The sequence below is a fragment of the Bidens hawaiensis genome, unplaced genomic scaffold (genome assembly GCF_021521415.1).
Source record: "Bidens hawaiensis isolate Kalapana, Puna unplaced genomic scaffold, B.hawaiensis_p1.1 tig00009039_1, whole genome shotgun sequence".
Lineage (NCBI taxonomy): Eukaryota > Viridiplantae > Streptophyta > Magnoliopsida > Asterales > Asteraceae > Bidens > Bidens hawaiensis.
Window position 1 is genome coordinate 660056 of NW_027491661.1, and position 22831 is coordinate 682886.

The 22831-nt window shown below is 35.5% G+C and overlaps 2 protein-coding genes across 2 annotated transcripts in view; one reads left to right on the forward strand and one right to left on the reverse strand.

The window, feature by feature from the left end:
• LOC143530850 (uncharacterized) overlaps nt 1-22831 on the reverse strand; it is a 207031-nt gene that overhangs the window by 119426 nt on the left and 64774 nt on the right. The window lies entirely within an intron of this gene.
• LOC143530847 (nematode resistance protein-like HSPRO2) lies at nt 20465-21943 on the forward strand. The gene has a single exon (XM_077026278.1). The coding sequence runs from the start codon at nt 20465-20467 to the stop codon at nt 21887-21889; it is 1425 nt and encodes a 474-aa protein (XP_076882393.1). The 3' UTR covers nt 21890-21943.

Sequence of the window (22831 nt, forward strand, 5' to 3'; positions counted from 1 at the left end):
CTTCAAAAAAAACCCAAAATCAACCAATCTTCCAAACCTTTTTTTAAAAACATGGCTGGGAATTGGTACCCAAACCTAGATTCAGGTTATAGTTACGACGATTTATGGTCGTCACCAGACCAATCGATGTTTTTTTCGGGGTCGCAAGAAACATCCGGCTTTCAACCATCCAACATACAACCGTCTCCTAACTTTGTTGTTCCGGAGACACAAGAATCACACGGTGATGCTACGGGAGCAAGGAGACGCGTCCACCGGAAAAAACAACTTGCAACGGACGGGCCGGGACCGGCTTCGACTCCGAGGATGAAACGGAAAACCACTCCGTGGTCATCGGATGAGAAGGAAGCCTTGTGTCGGGCTTGGATAGTCATTTCTGAGGATCGGCGTTGCGGTAATTGTTTTAACGTTTTTAAAAATGATTTTTAATAAAAAAGTTAAATAAAAAAGTTAACTGGAAATCTAATTTAATTATTCATTTTGCAGCCGACTACCAAAAAAGCAAGGTTTTTTGGACAAAGGTTAGGGAGACGTTCTATACGCTCGTTGGGAGTACAGAGCGAAACGCCGATATGATTTCGGGTCGGTGGTCCGAAATCAGAAAATTTGTCGGCTTGTTTTCTAATCTTTTCAACAGCAACGCCGGTCGTATGAGACCAAGTGGCAGTGATGATTTGGCGGTTTACAATTTCACTGTCGAAGAGTGGAAGCAGGAGTGTTTGCGGAGGTATGGGACGGTGAAGACGTGGGACGATGTAAAGTTGTGGGAGAGGTTGAAAAGGTGTTCCAAGTGGGTTGAGCTGGTGGCGCCGGACCATGATGCGGAAGTAGGGCCGAAACGGACTAAAACTAGTTCGTCTGGAGCGTATAGCACTTCTGCCGCGTCGGATTGCCGCGTTGGATTCGACCTAAACATTGCGGGGGAGGAAACGTCTTCACCGCCGAGGAGGCGGCCATTGGGACGGGACGCCAAGGGGAAAAAACCGGCTGAGGGGGGAGCCGTAAACATCGTCGATCTTGTTGAATCCCTCAATAAATTCAACAAAACCATGGAGGTGGTCTCTAATGACAAAAAGGAAAAAAGTCGAATGAGAGATTTGGACTTCCTTACAAGAGACTTCAGTAACCTAAATCCGGTCGATCAAATGCTGATGGAAAAGCAAAAGGAACGTATCCGAAAGAGGTTGATCGAAGAAGACCAAGCCGAAGAATAAGAATAATGTTTTTTTAGTACTTTAATTTTTTTTTTATTTTTAGATATTAATGTGTTTTTTTTTAATGTGTGTTTTTTTTAATAATTTATGAGTTTTTTTAATAATACGTTTTTTGAATATATTTATAAAAAAATAAAAAAAAATCCGCTGGAGCCCCTGCTGGAGCCCCTCCACACCAGGGCCAGGGGCTCCAACACCCACCTTATCCAGTTTCTCTCTCTGCCACACGTCACAATATTATTGGCTGGAGCCCCCACTCGCGCCCCCGTTGGAGCCCCCCACACCCCTCAGCCTTAGAGTGCCGGAAATAAAAAAACTATCAAAAGAAAAAATGATAACAAACGACAGTTTCTAGAGGCAGCAAGTGGCTTGAAATGATAAGCCTAATTTGTTTAAATTTTTTGTTAAAAGTTGGAAATTTGTAAAGTGGGCACTGGGTGGTACTGTTGAACCGACAGCTAGAAAATAAACACGAGAAAACGACATGCCTCTAGAAACTGTCGTTTATTAATTAACTTTTATATATAAATTATTATTATTAGAAAAATTGGATTTTAATAATACGCATATTTCATATTCACATTTGATCGATGATAATAATCTTACTAGTGAATATTTTTGTCTTCAATCCCACCTTTTACACTATTTTTTTCTCGTTGGATTTCCGTTAAAAAAAATTTATATGTTCGTATACTTTATTATTTTTTTATTTGATCCTGTAATTACTCATAAGTGACATTGATGTAATATAAAACTCGTATCTTTCGCGACCTCTTATCAAGAAAAGGCATAAATGTTGTGAAAAATTTGTAGAAACACATAACATGATTAATTTAAAAAAAAACAAAAAGTAAATAAAATATCTCGAACTCGTGACTTGTGCTAAATAGTATAAGCAACTAAATGTTTTACCTTTCACAAAGGATGGAATTGGAATTACTTCACGTACAATTCTTTCCATTTGCATGTCACTAAACCTTATCTCTCATGCAACACAAACCTTAATTTGTTCTAACATACTACAGATCATATACAATAACTAACAGTACCGTTGACCATATAGACAGGTGTTTTCAAAGGTTAGGTTCAATTCACAACAACTTTCACACTTTGTAGAATGAAATGTGAAAGAAATAAAGACTTTTAGTGATAGTGGATGTGAAAGATTATAGTTTCCCATTGTTGACGGAAAGCAACAGCTAGCAAATTCTCACTTTAACAAAAAGCAAATTAAGGGAAGATCTTCACTTTTGATTTTGATTTCGATTTCCATTAGTTTGGTTGGTACGTTTGATATTTTGTCGACCCTACATCCCAACAAGTGTTCAAGCGTGCTTCAATAAAGATGGATAATTTGCTGGAAAAGAGACGAAAGAAGTCCCCACGAAACTCCTTTGAGTCAAAAGCGAGTGTATAACGGGGTTAACTAAGAGGTGGAAACATGCAAAGTTGGAATTAACTATCTTGAAAATGAAAGTTTTGTCTATTAATAGCATGTTTAAGATCACTCATGCATTGGGGAAGCATATAGGTGTGGACCCACGAAGATACGCGTTGTAGCCCGGCCTTAAACAAATTCTACATCGTTCTATTCGTTCATTCTCAGTAGAGATATTGGGTCATAATAAATACCCACCTCAAATATTATCGAGTGTTTTAGGTGAATTGTCTATTGACGAGAAAAGAACTATATAGTTAAGGTGTTTGAGTGGGAGAAATCTCACGATGGGTGACCTCAAACTGACACAATGCGTAAGCAAGAAAAATATCAGAGAAAAATTCTCACTAAAGAGTGATATAATATTGTATAATCAAACTATTACGTGATGTCTTATATAGGGAATTCTAAATTTAGCATGCTGAATAAGTTATCGAAATTACAAACTTGGACTAACAATTATTGAAACTAAGACAAAAAAGAGACATAAACTGAAAAAGGAAATGTGACTGCAGTCTTGCACATTACTAAATTTTTTATTATTTTCTTTTGGGTTGGATGGGGGGGGGGGGTTTGACTTCTGAGTGATGAAATTGGAATTCAAATTGAGTAAATTCGGTCCAGTGGCGTAGCCAAATCGCCTATGGTTATATCCTTGTAAGTTGTAACTCCACTATATATAGCCGAAGTTATGATCGTTTGAAGTTTGGGCGTTTCCTATTTGCCTCTATACAACCCGTTCAAATAAGAGTCTCTCAACTCTTGTATCAGCTCCTTACCACAAACGAACGATATTGCTGATATATATAAAGCCTCTTTATCACAAATGTAATGTAACAGGTGGTCCTGGCTGAGTGGCTGAATCTAATGGTGACCAATTCCACCAACAAGTGACTTGACATTTGACAAAGATAGAATCTTAAAGTCCTGGAGCCAACATGCCAACAGTATGCACCATGGGTGGAAGACAATGGCTATGTGTTTAGTCCAACTCTTTTCAACACATGGTCGAAACGACAACAATTAGATTGCCAGCAATTATTTATGACCAAATGCATGTGGGAGCGTGGCTATAGAAAGTGGACCTATCTTTCACTCAAAATCAGGATAGATAGTGTTAGTGTTCTTCGGATTGTAGAATTGACCTTTGTTGATAACCAAGACATGTGACTATTAATATTATTTGGCATGCATAATCAAAATTTATTCATCGGGTTATTATAAAATTTTCTTCTTTATCGACTCCAAACAACGACGTCCAACTAATGCTTTACTAGTTATAAAGAAAAAGATTATGTATGAAAACGGTCCGTGAATTCAAGTGACTCGATCACCGAACCCCTTGGTGTAAAATGTTGGAGAAATATCGATCGATCTATTATTAAACATGAAGGGGGGTATATATAATATATATATATATATATATGTATATATTATATACAGAAACGTATCAACTCTAATTGAGCTAAACATGGGATAGATACATAATAATTGCAAATAATCTTTACTAAATATATTCATCTAATATCCCTCCTCAATTGAAACAGAAGATTGTTGGATTCAAAGACCGGATTTGAAGCGAGTGAACAGGAGACGAGGCCAGCGTTTGGTAATTAGATGGAATATGTAGAATTTGAACTACACCAACTTGGATTTTTTCTATGAACGAAATAGATATTAATTTCTACATGTCTCATGTTTGGTTCGTCTAATATTCCCTCTCTACTGATTCGGCCCTTCTTTATGTATTATTTTTTCTTAAAAGTGAAATAAAAGAGAAGATAATCTAGTATGATCCTCCATCAGAACAACATAATTTAGGTCTTATATTAAATGGGAAATAAAAAAAAATCATGTGAGATATCAGATGCTTTGTTATGACCAAATTGAAACAAAATAAAAAAACTACCAAGTAGAAAGACAAGCTTAATCAGCCCATTGTAACAAACGCTGGCCAGATGATTTATTATGGGTTAACGAGCCCATGACGAAGGCTTTTTGCCTTTTCATCCGTTTATAAATGGGTCATTTTGTCATTAACAAAATGGGTCTTTGACTTTAAGGTGCACAAATCGGGTTTTTCAAATACCCGGGTTTGGGTATAGAGCCGGGTTCGAGTATGACCGGGTATTGGAAAATCGGGTATTGGTAATACCCGGGTCCGGGTATTGTCTCTAAAAATCATACCCTATGTATCAGGTTCGGGTCGGGTATAGAACCGGGTATTCTAAAACATGGTATTTGAATACCCTATTTCCGAGTATTGAAAAACCCTATTTTTGGGTTTTTTTTAGGGTTTTCCAGGGTTTTTTTCGGGTATGGATTGGATTTCTTTTTAAGGGGTCATAATTTTTAGGGGTATTTTCGGGTATTTTTCAGGTAATTTCGGGTATAGACCGGGTATTTGAAAAACCCGGTTTCGGGTAATGGAAAAACCCGGTTCCGGGTATGGAACCAGTTCCGGTTTTCGGGTATTATCGGGTATAAATTGGGCTCGGTTCCGAGTACGGGTTTTGGTACTAAAATGCATACCCTATCCGTACCCTATAGGTAGGGTCGGGTACGGGTTCGGGTATTAAAAACCCGGGTATAACAAAAACCGGTTCCGGTTATTTTTTTCGGGTCCGGTTCCGGGCTCGGGTTTTTTTGCGCACCTCTACTTTGACTCTTTTCTACTTGTTAGATTGTATTTTGTTTCAATTTATTCATCCAAAAAAAAATTAGTCATTAAACGAAGTATCTCACATGATTTTTTTTTCCTTTTTCATTTCCCCCTTTAACATAAGGCCTAAAATATGTGATTCTGATGTAGGATTATACAGTATCTTCTCTTGTATTTCACTTTTAAGAAAAAGTAATAGATATGCTACTTGTTAGGATCATATGCAATAGAGAAACTTGGGAACTAGAGTAAATATTATTACTCTACTTCATTTTTTTTTGTGTAATTAGTCTAGTTCACAAGTACATAGTTATAGAGCACACTAAATTGTCTTTCCTCATAATTGAACTATCAATATGTAAAATTAATTAAACAAGCAAACAAGCATACCTAGTAAAATTTCACTCGTAACACAAACTACTTGTAGAGTCTGATCAGGAGGGTAAACACAACGACAGGCCTTACCTGGTTACCTAGCGTGTAATATACAGTGTGCTTAAGGGAATCAAAACCAACAACATGATAGGCAGAGCAGAGTGCTAATAGTAATAGTATATACCACTGTAAATGCACATTGCTAAGAGAGTTATATTTGAAAATAAATAAAAGATCAAACAACAAAGAAACACTAAACAAGTAGTGCGAATCCTTTGTAAGCATGTATACTTTACATAAAAGTCTATATGTCATGACAGATCTTAGGCAGAGCCAAGGCAAAGGCAGAGGTAGAGATAAGGCCAAACGAAAGTGTAGGATGAAGCTAAACGTAATGAAATATAAGGTCCTAAGGCAAAGCTACAATACGAAAAATATAATGAAATAAATATTAAAAAAAATAATAAGTAACTCCATCAAAATCCATAGCCTTAATTCTACATCTTCAAGAGCTCCTATCGTTGGTGATATCCTCAAAACGCATATCAACACTTTCTAATCCGTTCTATCTCATGACGAACCACAAACATACCTCTATACTATCAAAATTCAAAACATTAGGGGAACTAAAACAAGTAACAATTATCTTTTTACATTTTTTTATTTAACATATAATTTATTATTCTTTACCAGCTTGTAATATCAAGTTGTATTTTGTTATTTCTCTAATTTTGATATAAACTGTATTGAAACTGAATCTGATCCAACTTCAAGTTTTTCGTTTTTGTTTTTTTTGTTTTTTTTTTTGTTGTTTTTTCTTTGTCTTGAAGTCCATATTTTATACCGTTTAGAATTCGAACCCTCAAGTTCTCAACAAACATATGATAATCGGGCTGTGAAAAATATTGTTTTAAGGAATGCAAGCTTGTTTTCGGTTTTTGTTGGATTTGCGTAAGGATAACTGCGATGGTGGCTATAGCTTCTTTTAAGATAACGCTTAACAATTCAACCGAATCAGGCAGACAAACATCATGCTATGGAGTATGGATATTCGTTCAATGATAGGGAATCAAGCTAAATCTTCTCAGATTCATGCGGTTGCCTTATGTACCCGTGCTTCAAATTGTTTGACTAAGTTGCTACTTTCGAAGTATCCTATGAGTACGAGGAGGAAAGAAAATCTAGCTTTCATATGGATGGAACGGGCACATGTGATGTGGTGGTTGTAACATGACGTTCAAGTATAATTGTTCTTATTTCGTAGCTAGCATGTTGTTGTTATTTTGATTCCTCAGGTGCTTATCTTTTCTTGCAAGCTAATACCAATCCAAATGACAACTTCACTAACGATCGATGTTACATAAAGCATCAATAATACATGATATAACGTCTAATCTAGTCTCTCCATGCTATTTGTAATCAAACTACCATCCAATAATAAAGGTTTGTCTTTTGACATGGACCACACTTAAATTTGAAAATGGATCCCACTTGTCAAGGCCCCTCTCTAAAAAAAATAAAATAAAATAAAAATCATATTTTGTTATATTTTACGTGATTAGTGACCCACACTATTTTTGTTCATATTCTTCGGTCGATCTTCTGATCAAAGGATTATCTTTATACTCGATTGATATATGAAGTACAATTACATCATTAGGCTGGACGCTTTGGGGCTACAAAAGCAGTGTTATCGCCTATGTGGCTGATCCTTAACGCCAGTTACACAGCGCCGCCATATTAAGGGCCTGGCGTTAGTGGGTTAACATAGGGGGGGGGGGGCGGGGGTGGCGGCTCTTTTAGTGAGGAAATTGTAGGGCCACCCCCAAATAACCAATCATACTTTTTATTTTTTCCCTTTTATTTAATGTGTAGTTAAACCACAATGCATAAGTTATCGGGTGTGTTAGTTAAAGCTCTACTGTCTATGTGGCAGTGACATGGTGCTTTAACCAACCCTATCACGACACATAGCGTTATGGTCAGCTTTATATTAATAGGTGTTTATACTTTAACTTTTGTCAACCTCAAGTAGAGGTCATATCCTTTGGTTTTGAAACAGAAAAATGACGTCAACTACAAAAATTTCTCCTGCGTCTCTCAAATACTTTTTAGCGTCTTTTATATGTGTATCGGTTTGCAATCGCGAAATTAGGATTTTATTATGACCCAAATTTTCATGGTAAGTGACTGAGTGAAGCACTTTGTTTGATTTGTTAATTTCTTGAATTTGCTTAAATTTAACTTCTCACGAAAGTACAACTCAAGTTTATGTTATTATTAATAACTACTAGAGTTTACAGACAGTTAATTACCTTAGCATGCTACTTGATAAGTCTGACATTTTTATCACCTCCCTTAATTTAGACCAGTGTGAATATGATTTCTGAAGGTTACAAATCATTAACATGATAAGTCGCAATTCTTTCTCCTTTTTTCCAGTATTGTGGAGAGAGGTGTTTGAATTTTTCAAACTTTGTTAAAGATGATGATGATGATGTTGATGTTGATGTTGATGAATCTTTGGACAGAGATCATGCTCATGTTTGTTTGGAGAACTACCACAATAAGTTAGCTTTATTTTCCTGGGGATATATTGATGGGGATTTCAATATAGCAACCTGGATTATTTAGAGAGTCGTGTGATAACTTTCAGATTAAAAGTTATTTTGGTGGTTCTCCAAAACACTTTAATCGGATAAAACTCTAAATTGAGACAAGAATTTCGTATGGAATTTTTGTGAGGAAGATGAACCAAAGAGTCTGTCGATCAATCCAATAACGTATATATCACCAGGGTAGTTGTATTCAAGATAACTGCTTCAAGCAGTTATCTATTTAAAATTTAAAATTTATTAATAAATAACTTCAAATAATACTTATGATTATGTGTAACATAATCATAAAATTCATTTTTCTAATGAATTTTTAATGAAGTGTTATTAACGAAAATAAAATTTTTCCAAGCTGACCTGGCAGCTTAACCCCAGCCAGGGGCGCTGCCCCTTGGACCCTGCTAGGGGCTGCCGCCCCTAGAACCCCGCAACCGAGGGCGCTGCCCCCGAACCCCCGTTCGTTAGGAGCTTCGCCCCAATTATCACAGTAAACTAAAGCAAATGTGTACTCCACACATCCCCGAACTTGCTTAATGTTTATTATGATTAAATTGATCAACCAGTTAATCCAATTACACTAAAATACTAACATATATTATAAAAAAAATTCCCTTTAAATTTGAAATTTCAACCATAAAACTGATGACCAAATAATTAATGCTTGATTGGTGGCTTTAAGTTGGGATGTTCAACTGTTTAACAACTACGTGGCAACGTGGCTTTTTGACGACATGTCACCGCCCACCCAATCTATTATTTACACGTAAGCAGAGTCCAAATCAGTGGACATGGGAGTCACGTGACCTCATGATACGTGTCGAAATACGTAGGCTTGACTTTTGGGACAAGGCACGTGAGGGACCGTGTGATTAGCTGTGGTGATGTGTAGGCTTTGCTGGATGGCATTTAATCCAATGACAGTGTGACACGGTGGCGGTAATAAAGAAGTAGTGGAGAACGCGTCGGATTGAATCCCACTCTGTTGTGTTAAAAGAAATCATGATATTTACTCTCTTATTCATATTATATAATAATTAAGATAAATGCGATGTAATATCAAAATAAAACAAATTTTAATATATATATGTATATATATATTTGAAAAAACTTACTTTCGCTAACCTTTGTTTAGAAAACTGAAGACCTAGATGCGCTTATTTTTTTCCTCGTATACTACAAGATATATATTTTTTGATGAAAACCAAGTTGTATTCAAAATATGCGTTAGGTTTAAATAAGAAGTTTGATTTTCCTAAAAAGACTAGGAATGAGGGTATTTTAGTCTTAACATTTTAATATCAAAACCCACTTAAATTAATTTCAAAAACTCACTTACATAAAACCCACTTACATCTTCACTCATCTTTTACACCACCACCCCACCGCCCACCGCCACCACAACTGTCACCCACCGCCGCCACCTCGCCGAAAAAGTCTATGGAAATTTCGCCAGAAAATTTCACCGGAAAAGTCGTCGGAAAGTCGCCGGAAAACAATCCTCGAGAAATTTCACCGGAAAAATCGCCGAAAAATTCACCGAAAAGTCGCCAAAAAAAAGTCATCGGAAAACATGCCGCCGAAAAAAACACAATGGAAAACACTATGAAAAACACAATTTAAAAAACACAATGTTAAAAACACTATGAAAATAAAAACACAATAATAAACACAATTATATGACACAATGTAAAAAACACAATGGAAAAAAACACTATGAGAAAAAAAAACACAGTGATAAATACAATTGTATAACACAATTTTGTAAACCATAATTTTGGTAAAACACAATACGTAAAAAACCAACTATTTTTTTTTATTTTTATATAATAATATGGTACTTATATAAAAGATAAAAAGACACTCGTTATTATGGTGAATTTGTTTTCCAATAAAAATGTCGTAAAAAAAAGTTATAGACGTTTTAAAATGATAGGGGAATTTGGCATGTGCCTTGCATGTAGAGAGAGAATCAACAAATGTGTTATTCCTTTTATGTCATTCCCCTTATTTTCACACATGAGTTCCACCTAAACTAATGTCAATCCTCCATGTTCAAAATCAATGGATAAGATTACTTCCTATCCTTTCTATAAAAACTATACTTTCTATTATAACATAACCCTTCAAAATATTGTATTTTTTGATATTATGACAAACCGAGCTGATTTCAACCAAACAACATCGATGCTTTAGCTATTGGTATTATTGGAACTGGTACTAGTATTCACTTTTTAATGTTACTAATCAAAACTTTGCACATGACATCACAACTTTAGTTTTTAGGTTTCCTTTTTTCGTTGCCATAACAAGAGTCAATTTCATAATGAACTGATTTAACGAGGATTAACTTTCCCCAAAAGATAGCGTATTCGATTTCTACTATGAAATACTGGAATTCAAGCAATCCAAGACCGATTTCCAATTCAAACAACGAATAAGGAAGAAGATGATTGTATATGTGTGAACAATCTAAGAATGTGTTTGGGATTCCTTATTCAAGTCCAAGGGACTTCTTGTAAAAAGGACTTATAGCATATGACTTTTTGAAAAAAAAATTTCAAAAAAAATGTTTGGATTAACTTATAAGTAATAAGTCAATAAGTTGTTTTTAAATAAATGTTTGGCTTAACTTATTAATGTAAAATGACAAAAAGAGACATTTTTAAGTTGTTTTTTAAAAAGTGTTTTGAGATTGTAGTTGAGATGGGTGTAATGGGTATTACTCCTCACAAAACCAAAAAGTTCATAAAGTTGGAATTCCTTAATTTTTAAAAAACCTTCTTTTTAAACTTGATGAGAAGTTAAAATCTAAAAGAACTTATGGGCTACCAAACACTTTTTAAACTATTAGCTTCTTCTAAAGGTTAATAAAGCCAAAAGGAGGGTTCAATAAGGAATCCCAAACACCACCTAAAAGAAGAAGCAATCTTATTCGTTGAGAGAAGAAGAAGAAGCAACGCCAATCTGTGTGATTTGTTGGAAGAAAACGTCGCGTCAATCCGTGTAATTTGCTGAGAGAATAAAAAAATTGTCAATCTGTGTGTTTCATTGTGATTGTAGCGTGTGAGCGGTCAAAAAAATGACGATCCGTGTGACATGCATGTTGGGCCTACATGAAAAGCAAGTGATAGTTCATGGTGTTGGGTACAAGAAATCAAGGTATGCTAACGGGTTAGCGGAATTCAAGCCAATTGTTACTTGGAATCTAAGACCTAGGAATAGCATATTGAAAAGGGGGGGGGGGGGGGGGGAGTAAGGGGTTAATTCTAATGATCAACAAACGAACGTAGTTAAATGGTTAAACTGAGAAAAAGAAAGAATCAAAAATAAATTATAGGAAGAGCAAAATCAAAACAAAAGAGAAAAGATAAATGTTATAGTTAGAGATATAATTTATTATGTGTTTAAGTGTTATTATGAATTATAGTTGAAGTAGAAAACAAGTTAAGGTTAAAAAATAGAATTGTAGAGCATTGTGTTTTGTGTAGTTTTTATTTTTAAAAATATTAAAATAGTCATGACAAGTTACCGCAAATGTTCATGTTGCTTGTGTTACTTGATCTAATTAATTCCTACAGTTAAAATGCCATATTATACTTATCGAACATTGGTGAATTGATTATGTTAATCCGCTAGCAATAACTATGGTAGTCAACATTTGCTTGCACAGGAACATTTATGACTGATTGACATATTTTTTTAGATGGAGCTGTATGAACGTAAAATCTACAATGCCAAGATATTTTAATATGACATAAAATATAAAATCTTATTTGTTACTTTTTTTCTTCTTCAAATATTAATGTATACACGTAGTTACTAGTTAAATGTTTAGGTTTTTTTTATACATATTCCTTCAAAAATACAAACTACATTTTAAAATCATTTTGTAAGAAAAATTATTCATCTAGAATTTATGATTTTAGAAGAACACGATATTTTACAAGCTCAAAAAAAAAAAAAAAAGAACCCTACAACAAGGTGAAAAAATAGAATATTAAAAAAACATTTATTTTATTCATCTCCTATTAAATTGCATTTTTAACAGCAATATAATGTATTTTATCTCATTAAACATCGAATACACTAGAAAATAAAAAAAGCCACTTGGCTAATTATGATCATATATAAAAGGTATTTGGTTGGAGTATAATCAAGAGTATACTCATCTTTATTGTTTATATTTTAAAAAAAAAAGTATTGCATTTATCTTTATTAAATAAAAACAATTATTTTGATTTTTGAATAGGATGAGGTTGTCGGGTGAATAAGGACTATTTCTGATGTATTTTATAGATTACTTTTCTTGGCCACAAAATTTAACCTAATAAAAGAAGAAACTAGATGTCGACTCGTATCTTTGATGCATTTGGTTGGCAAGTTATGTACCAAACCTTATCTACTCCTACTCATTTTAAAACATGAAAATACCTAATTTTAATTATCGTATATTATTTTATAAAATTTTATAATATTATAGCACGATATTAAAACAATAAACATGCCAGAATATTCTCAAACCGTATTATAGCAGTTTCTTAGTCATTAAACTTGTTTAACATTCTACTAAAAATATGTAGAGCTAATTATATTGATGGTCTATTTAGTGTGTCAATATTGTAAGTTTGAACTCTATTTCGAGAAATTAAATTTAAATAATAATTGCCCATACTTAATTGCGTCCAAAGCATTGATTTAGTCATTTTAAAAACGTGATGCTTATGGAAGGTAGCTAAATTGTGACCTAGGCTAGTCATATCGTAACACATAAAACGTGTTGGATAACAGGCCATAATACTAAACCACTACTAACACTAACAATTAACTGCAGTGTTTCGATCAAATACAAGCAAAACTTGTCATGCAAACTATGTGAAGCGAAAGGAGGAAAAGCTGTGGCATTTTTTGATAAATACATTAAATTTACACTACAACATAAAAACAACTATGTAGCGTTTGATATGAAAAAATGTTGTTTGGTTGCTTAATGGAATGGAATCATCAATCACACATAGAAACTCATTTCATCAAAACCATTATTTCTCGCCCTCTTTCTTTTTTTTTCCATCTCATTCCTCCTTCACCGTGCTTTCTCAACCCCACCACCACCTAACAACAACCATCACCACCACCACTACCATCGCAATCGCCACCATCACTATCCCCACCTCCGCCGCCACCACCGTCGCTATCACCACCTCCGCCGCCACCACCACACCCTTACCATCAATGCTACCACCGCCTCCACCATCGCTGTAACCACTGCAACCATCGTCATCGTCGCCTGACCATCACCGCCACCACCATTGTTGCTGCCAGACCACAAGCACCATTGTCCTACCAACGCCATCACTACCAATGCTACCACCGCTCGACCACCGCCACCCCCACCACCACCATAACCACCGCCTGACCAACACCACCACTGTTGTCACCGCCACCACCATTTTCATCGCTGGAGCTACCACCATCACCGTCGTCGTTGCAGGGTTTTTTTTTGGTAAAAAAAATATTTTGAGATAGAAGCGTTTTTATTATTTTTATTTCATTCCTAAATTTTTTTTGGATAACAAACAACATAAAATAATAATTTATTTCATTCCATATGTTAACCAAACAAAACAAATGAATGGTAATGATCCATTTCATTCCCTTGTTCATTCCATTCCCCCTTCATTTCATTACTGTTGGTATTCCTGTATTAGAACCAGAAATAATAAATAGAAACAATAAATGATAACGGTGAACTGGGCTTGTGTTTGACACAATTCCCTTAAACAGATTCGCGGTCTGTTCCCAGGGTACTCCGGTTCGAAGCAGTAGCTGACTGCCGGACTTGATCGCTTGTCTGAAACGAAATCGTATGATGTTGCAGCAGAGAGGAAGATAGAGTTTTGTGTTTTTCCATCTGGGTGTATGAACTGAAGCATTTCATCTAGTTTTATATCAATAAAACTAAAACTCATAACTTATTGTTGACCATAATAATACTTAGTAATTAGTGCATAATTATCACTATAATGGTCATCATTAGTACAATGAAACAGAAAATAATAATCATTACTGAATAATGATCATTAGTGTCATTGACCATCAGTTATGAAATCATTAGTGCAATGAAACAGAAACTAATAATCATTACTGAATAATGATCTATGTCATTGACTATCAGTTACGAAATACTCAAAACCGAAATTAATAATAATAATCATTAAGAGAATAATTATTATCATTAAATCGTTTGACCAACTTTTGAGACATTCATTCACACACACTTCTAATTAACTTTCCAGCAATTACATCCAACCAAACATACCCCTAATGTAATAATAATTACACTATATGCTAAATAATTGTAAACTCTGAATTTAAATCGGTCTCTGAACAGACTCAAAAACCTAAAAATCAAACTCACTTAGAATTTATTTTATTATTTTTAGTACCGTTCGGATAAACACCCTTGCCAAAAACTCACAAATGTAACGTCCACTTCAACGTCTCACATAGTCTTTTTTGGCGCACAAGACATGGGCACGTCTGTTTAAATTTGTAGTCCACTAATTATCCAATAAATGCTTGAATGGCAATATCGTCATTTACATAATTGATTTTAGTGGCTTGATATTGAACAAAATAATAAAGTCCTTGGAATATCCTCTTTATCCGGTGTTAACCGAGAAATGACGGAATTGGTTTTCCGACGTCATCATTAATATCCGGATGTCCCCTAACTTTACGTTTAATACTACAAAATATCGAACAAAATCGAATTAAAGTTAAATAAATGACAAATTAAAAGATATATATTTCTCAAATTGTCAAATTCATGTTTCAAACGTTTAAGCACAAACTTGTTATAAAGTCCAAAAGCTATTTAAAGCATCTAATGATTTTAGATTATTAGTATATTATCTGGCTTACGTATTATTTAAAGCATCTAACTTTGGATAGCTTGTGACTACAAGATTGATGGTGTGTATGGTTGGTTATCTTTGTTCGTCATCATCTTTAACTTATACCTATGAACTCAAACCTGTATAAGACACTTACTTAGGCCAATTAAAACAACAGCAGCAACAGCACCAGCACCAACACCACCATTGTAAAATCTCAAAATAATAAAAAAAACTATTTGACAGTTAAGCTGTTAGGCCCTTTATCTTTAAAAGATGTTCCTTTATCATGTAGCATACATGTTACGGGTTATATGTTGGAAAATTTTGTGTAAATAAAATATATTTTAATTATGAATTATTTTATTTTATATGATTAGTTGAAACACCTTTGATTTAGTTAAAACCATTCAACATGTTATTAAGTTTTGGTCAAAACTTAAATGCATTGGTTAATGTTGATTGGGGTGTTTCATTTTTTCCTTTAATAATGGCCGAATAGTTTTAACTTTCTACTAGTATAAATACCAAGATATTCCTTGGTTGAAAGACACACCAAAATAACACATTATCTCTTGTGTTTTCTCCTACTTTCTTCCTAAAAAATTCCAACATTCTTGATCATACTCATCATTTTCTTTAAGGTACTATTCGGGCGCTAGAGCCCTCCCCGGCAGTACATACTGCTTAGGCCGTTGTACCCTGGGAAACAAAACGGGAGAGTCCCAGAATTTGTTTAAGGGCCCCGTGTAAAACACGATCCTCGGCCACAAAGACCACGACACCATTCTTCTTCTACACCTTTCTTGCATTATTTTATTTCAATTGTATTATAATTTTGATTTTTTCCGATGTAATTCGTATTATAATTTACTTGCTTTCCTAGATAGGTTTGATTCCTTATATTGTAATCATTTTATTAAAAATGTTTTATTTTTATACGCGAACGGTTTCTTACATTATATTCCTCCTGCTATAACACACATCTTGGATTGCAGTCATAAAATAACTTAGATTCTTTAAGATTGTTGAATTTTAACGTTAATTCAATTCAAGATTGAAATGATTTAAACACACACACGTCTCTATATTTCAATGGTTTTTCCGTCATACACAAATGAAAGGATGATAAAGGACTATTGGCGTATGCCACATGCATTTACGTATACACAATATTTTATACATCCGTACAATTTCAAAAGAGTGTTACGTAAATTTTGTTCGTGTAGAGCATAGAATTGCATTTGCCCTTGTAGGATTAAAATCTGTTAATGTTTCAGTGTAATTGGATTAACTGGCCGATCAATATAATCATAATAAGCATTAAACAAGTTTCGGATGTGCGGAGTGCACGTTTACTTTAGTCTATTATGATGTTAGGGGCGAAACCCCTAACTAACAAGGGCCCAGGGCAGCGCCCCCGGTTGCGGGGTCCTAGGGACGGCAACCCCTAACGAAGTCCAAGGGATATAGCCAAAGGACATAGCCCCTGGCTGGGGTTAAGCTGCCATGTCAGTTTGGAAAAATTTTATTTTCGTTAATATTACTTTATTCAAAATTCATTAGAAAAACTAATTTATGATTATGCCACACATAACCATAAGTATTTAGTTTGAAGGAATATTAATTAAATTTTAAATTTGAATTAAAACTGCATAAGGTGCTTATCTTAACCATAACCGCTCCTACGGATAAAGATTACGTCCTATTCATTTAATCGATCTCTAGCTCATCTTCCTCACAAAATCATACTAAATTCTTGTCTTAATTCAGAGTTTTATCCGATTAAAATATTTCAAAGAACTACTAAAATAACTTTTAATCTGAAAGTTATCATTCGACTCTCTAAATAATCCAGACTGCAATTCCAAAATCACCAGCAAAGTCTAACGCGTGAGTAAAAAAACGTGATACTCAACCATATGTAATGATTATTGACGTGATTTTTATTTCTTAAATGACTGCAAAAGAGTTAAACACAAAACATGGTATAAACGTTGCACATCTAAGTAAACGCTAAAATTATGTAGAATACAAGCAAAAGGAAATAAGGGCGTCAAACAAACATGTTTTCTTTTAGGCTGAGGGGTGTGGGGCTTCAACGGGGGCGCTAGAGCCCCTCCGCTCGCGCCCCCAGGCGCTAACACCACACCACCGGGGCGCTAACGGGGGCGCTAACGGGGCGCTAACGCGAAAATCCATGCAGGCGTGAGCCTGTTAGCGGGAGAAGAGAGAGAGAGGAGCTTGTTCAATTTTAGAAAAAGAGCCGTTGGGCTCTTATTAAATTAAAATTTTTTTTTTCTATATAGTACCCCATTTCACCCATTTTTATACCACAACTTCAAACCTTCACCCAAAATCAATTCATCTTCTCAACTTTTTTAAAAAAAAATGGCTGGAAATTGGTACCCAAACCTTGATTCAGATTATATTGACGACGATTTATGGTCGTCACCGCACCAACCGATGTTTTATTCGGAGCCGCAAGAATCATCCGGCTTTCAACCATCCAACACACAACCGTCTCCTAACTTTGTTGTTCCGGAGACACAAGAATCACACGGTGAAGCTACGGGACCAAAAAGACGCGTCCACCGGAAAAAACAACTTGCAACGGACAGGTCGGGACCGGCTTCGATTCCGAGGACGAAACGGAAAGCCACTCCATGGTCATCGGATGAGAAGGAAGCCTTGTGTCGGGCTTGGATAGTAATTTCTGAGGATCGGCGTTGCGGTAATTGTTTTAACGTTTTTAAAAATGTTTTTTAATAAAAAAGTTAAATATAAAAGTTAAATGGAAATCTAATTTATTTATTCATTTTGCAGCCGACTACCAAAAGAGCAAGATTTTTTGGACAAAGGTTAGGGAGACGTTCTACATGCTCGTTGGGAGTACAGAGCGGAACGCCGATATGATTTCGGGTCGTTGGTCCGAAATCAGAAAATTTGTCGGCTTGTTTACAAATCTTTTCAACAGGAACAACGGTCGTATGAGACCAAGTGGCAGTGATGATTTGGCGGTTTACAATTTCACGGTCGAAGAGTGGAAGCAGGAGTGTTTGCGGAGGTATGGGATGGTGAAGACGTGAGACGATTTATTGTTGTGGGAGAGGTTGAAAAGGTGTTCCAAGTGGGTTGAGCTGGTGGCGCCGGACTTTGATGCGGAAGTAAGGGCGAAACGGACTAAACTAGTTCGTCTGGAGCGTATAGCACTTCAACCGGGTCGGATTGCCGCGTTGGATTCGACCTAAACATTGCGGAGGAGGAAACGTCTTCACCGCCGAGGAGGCGGCCATTGGGAAGGGACGCCAAGGGGAAAAAACCGGCTGAGGGGGAAGCCGTAAACATCGCCAATCTTGTTGAATCCCTCAATAAATTCAACAAAACCATGGAGGTGGTCTCCAATGACAAAAAGGAAAAAAGTCGAATGAGAGATTTGGACTTTCTTACTAGAGACTTCAGTAACCTAAATTCGGTCGATCAAATGCTAATGGAAAAGCAAAAGGAACGTATCCGAAAGAGGTTGATCGAAGAAGACCAAGCCGAAGAATAAGAATAATGTTTTTTTAGTACTTTAATTTTTATTTTATTTTTAGATATTAATTTGTTTTTTTTATTAATGTGTGTTTTTTTTAATAATTTATGAGTTTTTTTAATAATACGTTGTTTGAATATATTTATAAAAAAATAAAATAAAAATTCGCTGGAGCCCCTCCACACCAGGGCCAGGGGCTCCAACGGGGGCTCTAACACCCCCCTTATCCAGTTTCTCTCTCTGCCACACGTCATAATATTATTGGTTGGAGCCCCCATTAAAGCCCCCATTAAAGCCCCCCACACCCCTCAGCCTTATACATACATGAACCATGGTCCATGACAAATATTCCTGGTTTGGAAGCTTCTTTTATCTCGGTGTAGTTGGGTTTGACGGGGACGTGACCCGACCCGTTACATCTAAGGTTTGGTACTTTATCTGTTTATGCTTTTATGGATAAGCTTAATTTTCTTATTCTATCAGCCATCCACCTGTCACAACTCGTTTTCCTTACCCAATTTACTTTCATTTCACTTTATAATATTATTAAACAACTACCAAAAAAGAAAACCAAACATATTATAACAATAGATATAGCATCCTATATTTTTGGAAAATTCCAGGATATCCATTTTGTAATATCCATCAATATTTTTTAAAACTGAACCAGTAATCAAACCGATAATCAGCCTGGTTTAACAAAAAGGATAATCTCATAACCCATCACTAACTGCTTCATTTATGAAATTCATAAAAACCAAATTACATAAAAATATTTAAACTCATAATTTTACCAGACCGGTTTAAAAACCAAATTACGCCAAAAATAATTTAAAAACTAAAAAAATATAAATAACCGTCTCAAAATAGAATTAACCTGTTTTTTTTATATGTATTTATAATTAAAATAATATTACGTCTAGAATAAAACAATATTACAAAATCTCGTACAATCACTCGGTTTGGTTCACTCGTTCAACTATTTCGACTAGTCTAACACGTAGCAGCTGATCAACCTTAGCAGACTTGGACTAACTCAACTAGACCGGATGATTTAACTGTTTCAACATGTAACCAACCTGCTTAAATAGACTCAACTAAATCAGTTAGTGTTAATGTGCGACTAGCTCACTTAAGGGTGTGTTTGGGATTGCTTATTTAGTCCAAAAGGACTTTTGGTTAAAAGGACTTTTATAACTTATAACTTTTGAAAAGGAGTTTTAAAAAAAGTTTTTGGATTAACTTATGTGGATACATATGCATTTTAAATCTAAAAGTCACCAAAAGTCACAAATTCCTGACTTCTCAAATCAGTTTTTTTACACTAAATGAAAAGTTAAAACCTAAAGTCCTTTTCACTTATCCAATCACCTTTTATTCAAGTTTAGTAAGGGCATTATTGTTCGAAAAAAAAAAAACTGGCTAGCATGTCTCCGATAGCCATGCCATATTGCCATTAATTGACAGCTAAAGCCTAAAAGTAGATTTTTTTTTTCACGTCATGTAATAAAACTTTTTATATTATTCTAGAACTTTATATTAAAAAAATAATAATAATATTTTCAACATCGCGGCGACTTTCAATTTCCATGTTCTTCGCTTCTACACGCGTTTCTTTCTATCTCTTTACAACCCATATCCTGTTAAGACAAACCAATACCTCTACTCCCTATAAATACCACAAAAAACGTTACAACAAATATTTCATTTCATTTCATTTATTTGTTCACTTATGTATTTAGGCAAAATGGTTGATTTAGATTGCAAAGGCAAAATAATGGTATCCTCCGATAATAACAAGCCTAGCCGATCACCAAGGCCTCCCGTTTTAATTCCACCACCTCAGGGTCGTCAGCTTGATTTATTACCGGCTTCCGATACCGCGTGTAACGCTTACGAGCATTACTTGCGGTTACCCGAACTTAAAGCGCTTTGGAGCAAGCTAGAGTTCCCTGGATGGCAAAACGAAGTCGTTTTAAAACCGGCTTTACACGCTCTAGAGTTTACCTTCCGTTTTGTATCGATCGTGATGTCTGACCCTAGATCGTATACGAATAAGCGCGAGTGGAGTCGGAGACTCGAGTCGTTGGCCACGAGTCAAGTCGAGCTGATTTCGATGTTTTGCGAGGAGGATGTGAATGTTGGTATTGAAGCATTGCCGGTTATGGACGTTGGAGGGAGTGGACGCGTGTTGACGCGTCAAGGAAGCTCCGCGGAAGTGTGGAAGCTTGATGATGACGCTGATGTGACGGTTTTAGTTAGCCAGGTTAGCGAGGCGAGTCTGTTGCCTCGCCTCGCTACCTGGAAGCCATCTGAAGAGGTGGCGAAAACGATACAATACTCGATCGAGTGTGGAATGAGAAGATGTTGTTACACGTTAGGGTTAGGCGAGCCGAATTTAAGCGGTAAGCCGAGTCTTAACTACGACGTTGTTTGCAAGCCGTCCGAGCTTCATTCGCTAACGAAAACGCCTCCGGAGCAAGCGAATGTTAGTAATTATGAAAACCGGACGTTGTACACGGCCCACCAGATACTCGAGTCCTGGATACACGTTGCGAATCAGGTTGTAAAACGAATCGAGTTACAAATAGAGGAAGATAATTTTGTGAAGGCGTTGAACGATAGCTTCATTCTAGAACGGATATGGAAATTATTTGCGGAAGTTGAAGATCTTCACTTGTTAATGGATCCGGACGATTTTCTCCGCTTGAAGAATCAGCTCGATATCAAGACGAGTTCGGAGTCTGAATCGTTTTGTTTTCGGTCTAGAGCGCTTATTGAGATCACGAAACGGGCGAAAAACTTAAGGCATAAGGTTCCTTACATTCTTGGTGTGGAGGTCGATCCGATGGGCGGACCGAGAATTCAAGAGGCCGCGATGAAGCTCTACCGAGAAAAGAATTCTGCGGTGAAGATTCATTTATTGCAAAGCTTACAAGCGGTTGAGTCCGCGGTTAAAAAGTTTTATTATTCATATAAGCAGTTATTAGTTGTGGTGATGGGGAGCGTAGAGGCGAAAGGTAGTTTGGCGTTTGTGACGGTGGATTCGAGTGATTCGTTAGCGCAGATATTTTTGGAGCCGACGTATTTTCCAAGTTTGGATGGAGCGAAGACGTTTTTGGGGGATTATTGGAGGCATGAAGGAAGGGGTAGGTGACGGGTGGACATAGTTTGTCGTTGTCGTTTTAATGAAAGTTGTCGTTATAAAAAAGAAAAGTAAAAAAAAAGAAAAAGAAAAGGCAACGAGTGGACTCGGTGTGACTCGGTCGTATTTTACAGGCAGGATTAGGTTGGCGGAAATTTGAAATATTGGAGGTCAAAGTGTGACAGCAGGTCTTTGATTGGTGGATAAGGTCAATGTCTGTTGTATACCAAAAACTATTCATGTGTTCCATTCAAAATTTGATATATTGTACACGTTTAATTTATTTAATCGATTTTAGTCTCGTATTTTAGGTTGTTCATATAGCCATTTATAATAATACAGATAATATAAAAGATTAAAAGAAAATGAATTAGATAAACTTTAGAAACATATGAAAAACTTTAGTTTGATAATCTTTTATACACACATATAAAAATAAAGTATTAATTAAAAAGTTAAATGTGTTAGTTATATTTTTTTTATGTAATTAATTAGTGTTGTACAATGAAAGTCACCCTTGTATTATATCATCTATATATTTATAAAAATACATTTCCAAAAAACTAATTTTTCTATTTTATTATATCAGTTTATATATATTGTAAATTAAGTACTAGCAACTAAAATTGCATGAATTATGTGATGCCTAGTTTCTCTCACGCTGCCAGCTTAATCCCCTTGTTCTTCTAGAGTTCTAGGCACTGGTACACCAAATCAATTAATTAATTATGTTGTAAATGAATTAGGATATACTTAAAAGAAAAAGTCATTTTATATACGCAGAAGAACAAAATAGAATATAAATGTGATAGTTTATGGTTGTGTTCAACAGTTTTTGATTGTTATCCATAGAATATGGATTATTTATTATCTCTGACTTTTGACCTATCTTACTTGGTTAAGATGTTTCTATTTGAGTATACGTAACTCGTTTTACACCTTCTACTGAATTTC

Excerpts from the sequence above, each read along its gene's own strand:
- LOC143530847 (XM_077026278.1), top strand. The coding sequence starts at position 20,465 with ATGTATTTAGGCAAAATGGTTGATTTAGATTGCAAAGGCAAAATAATG.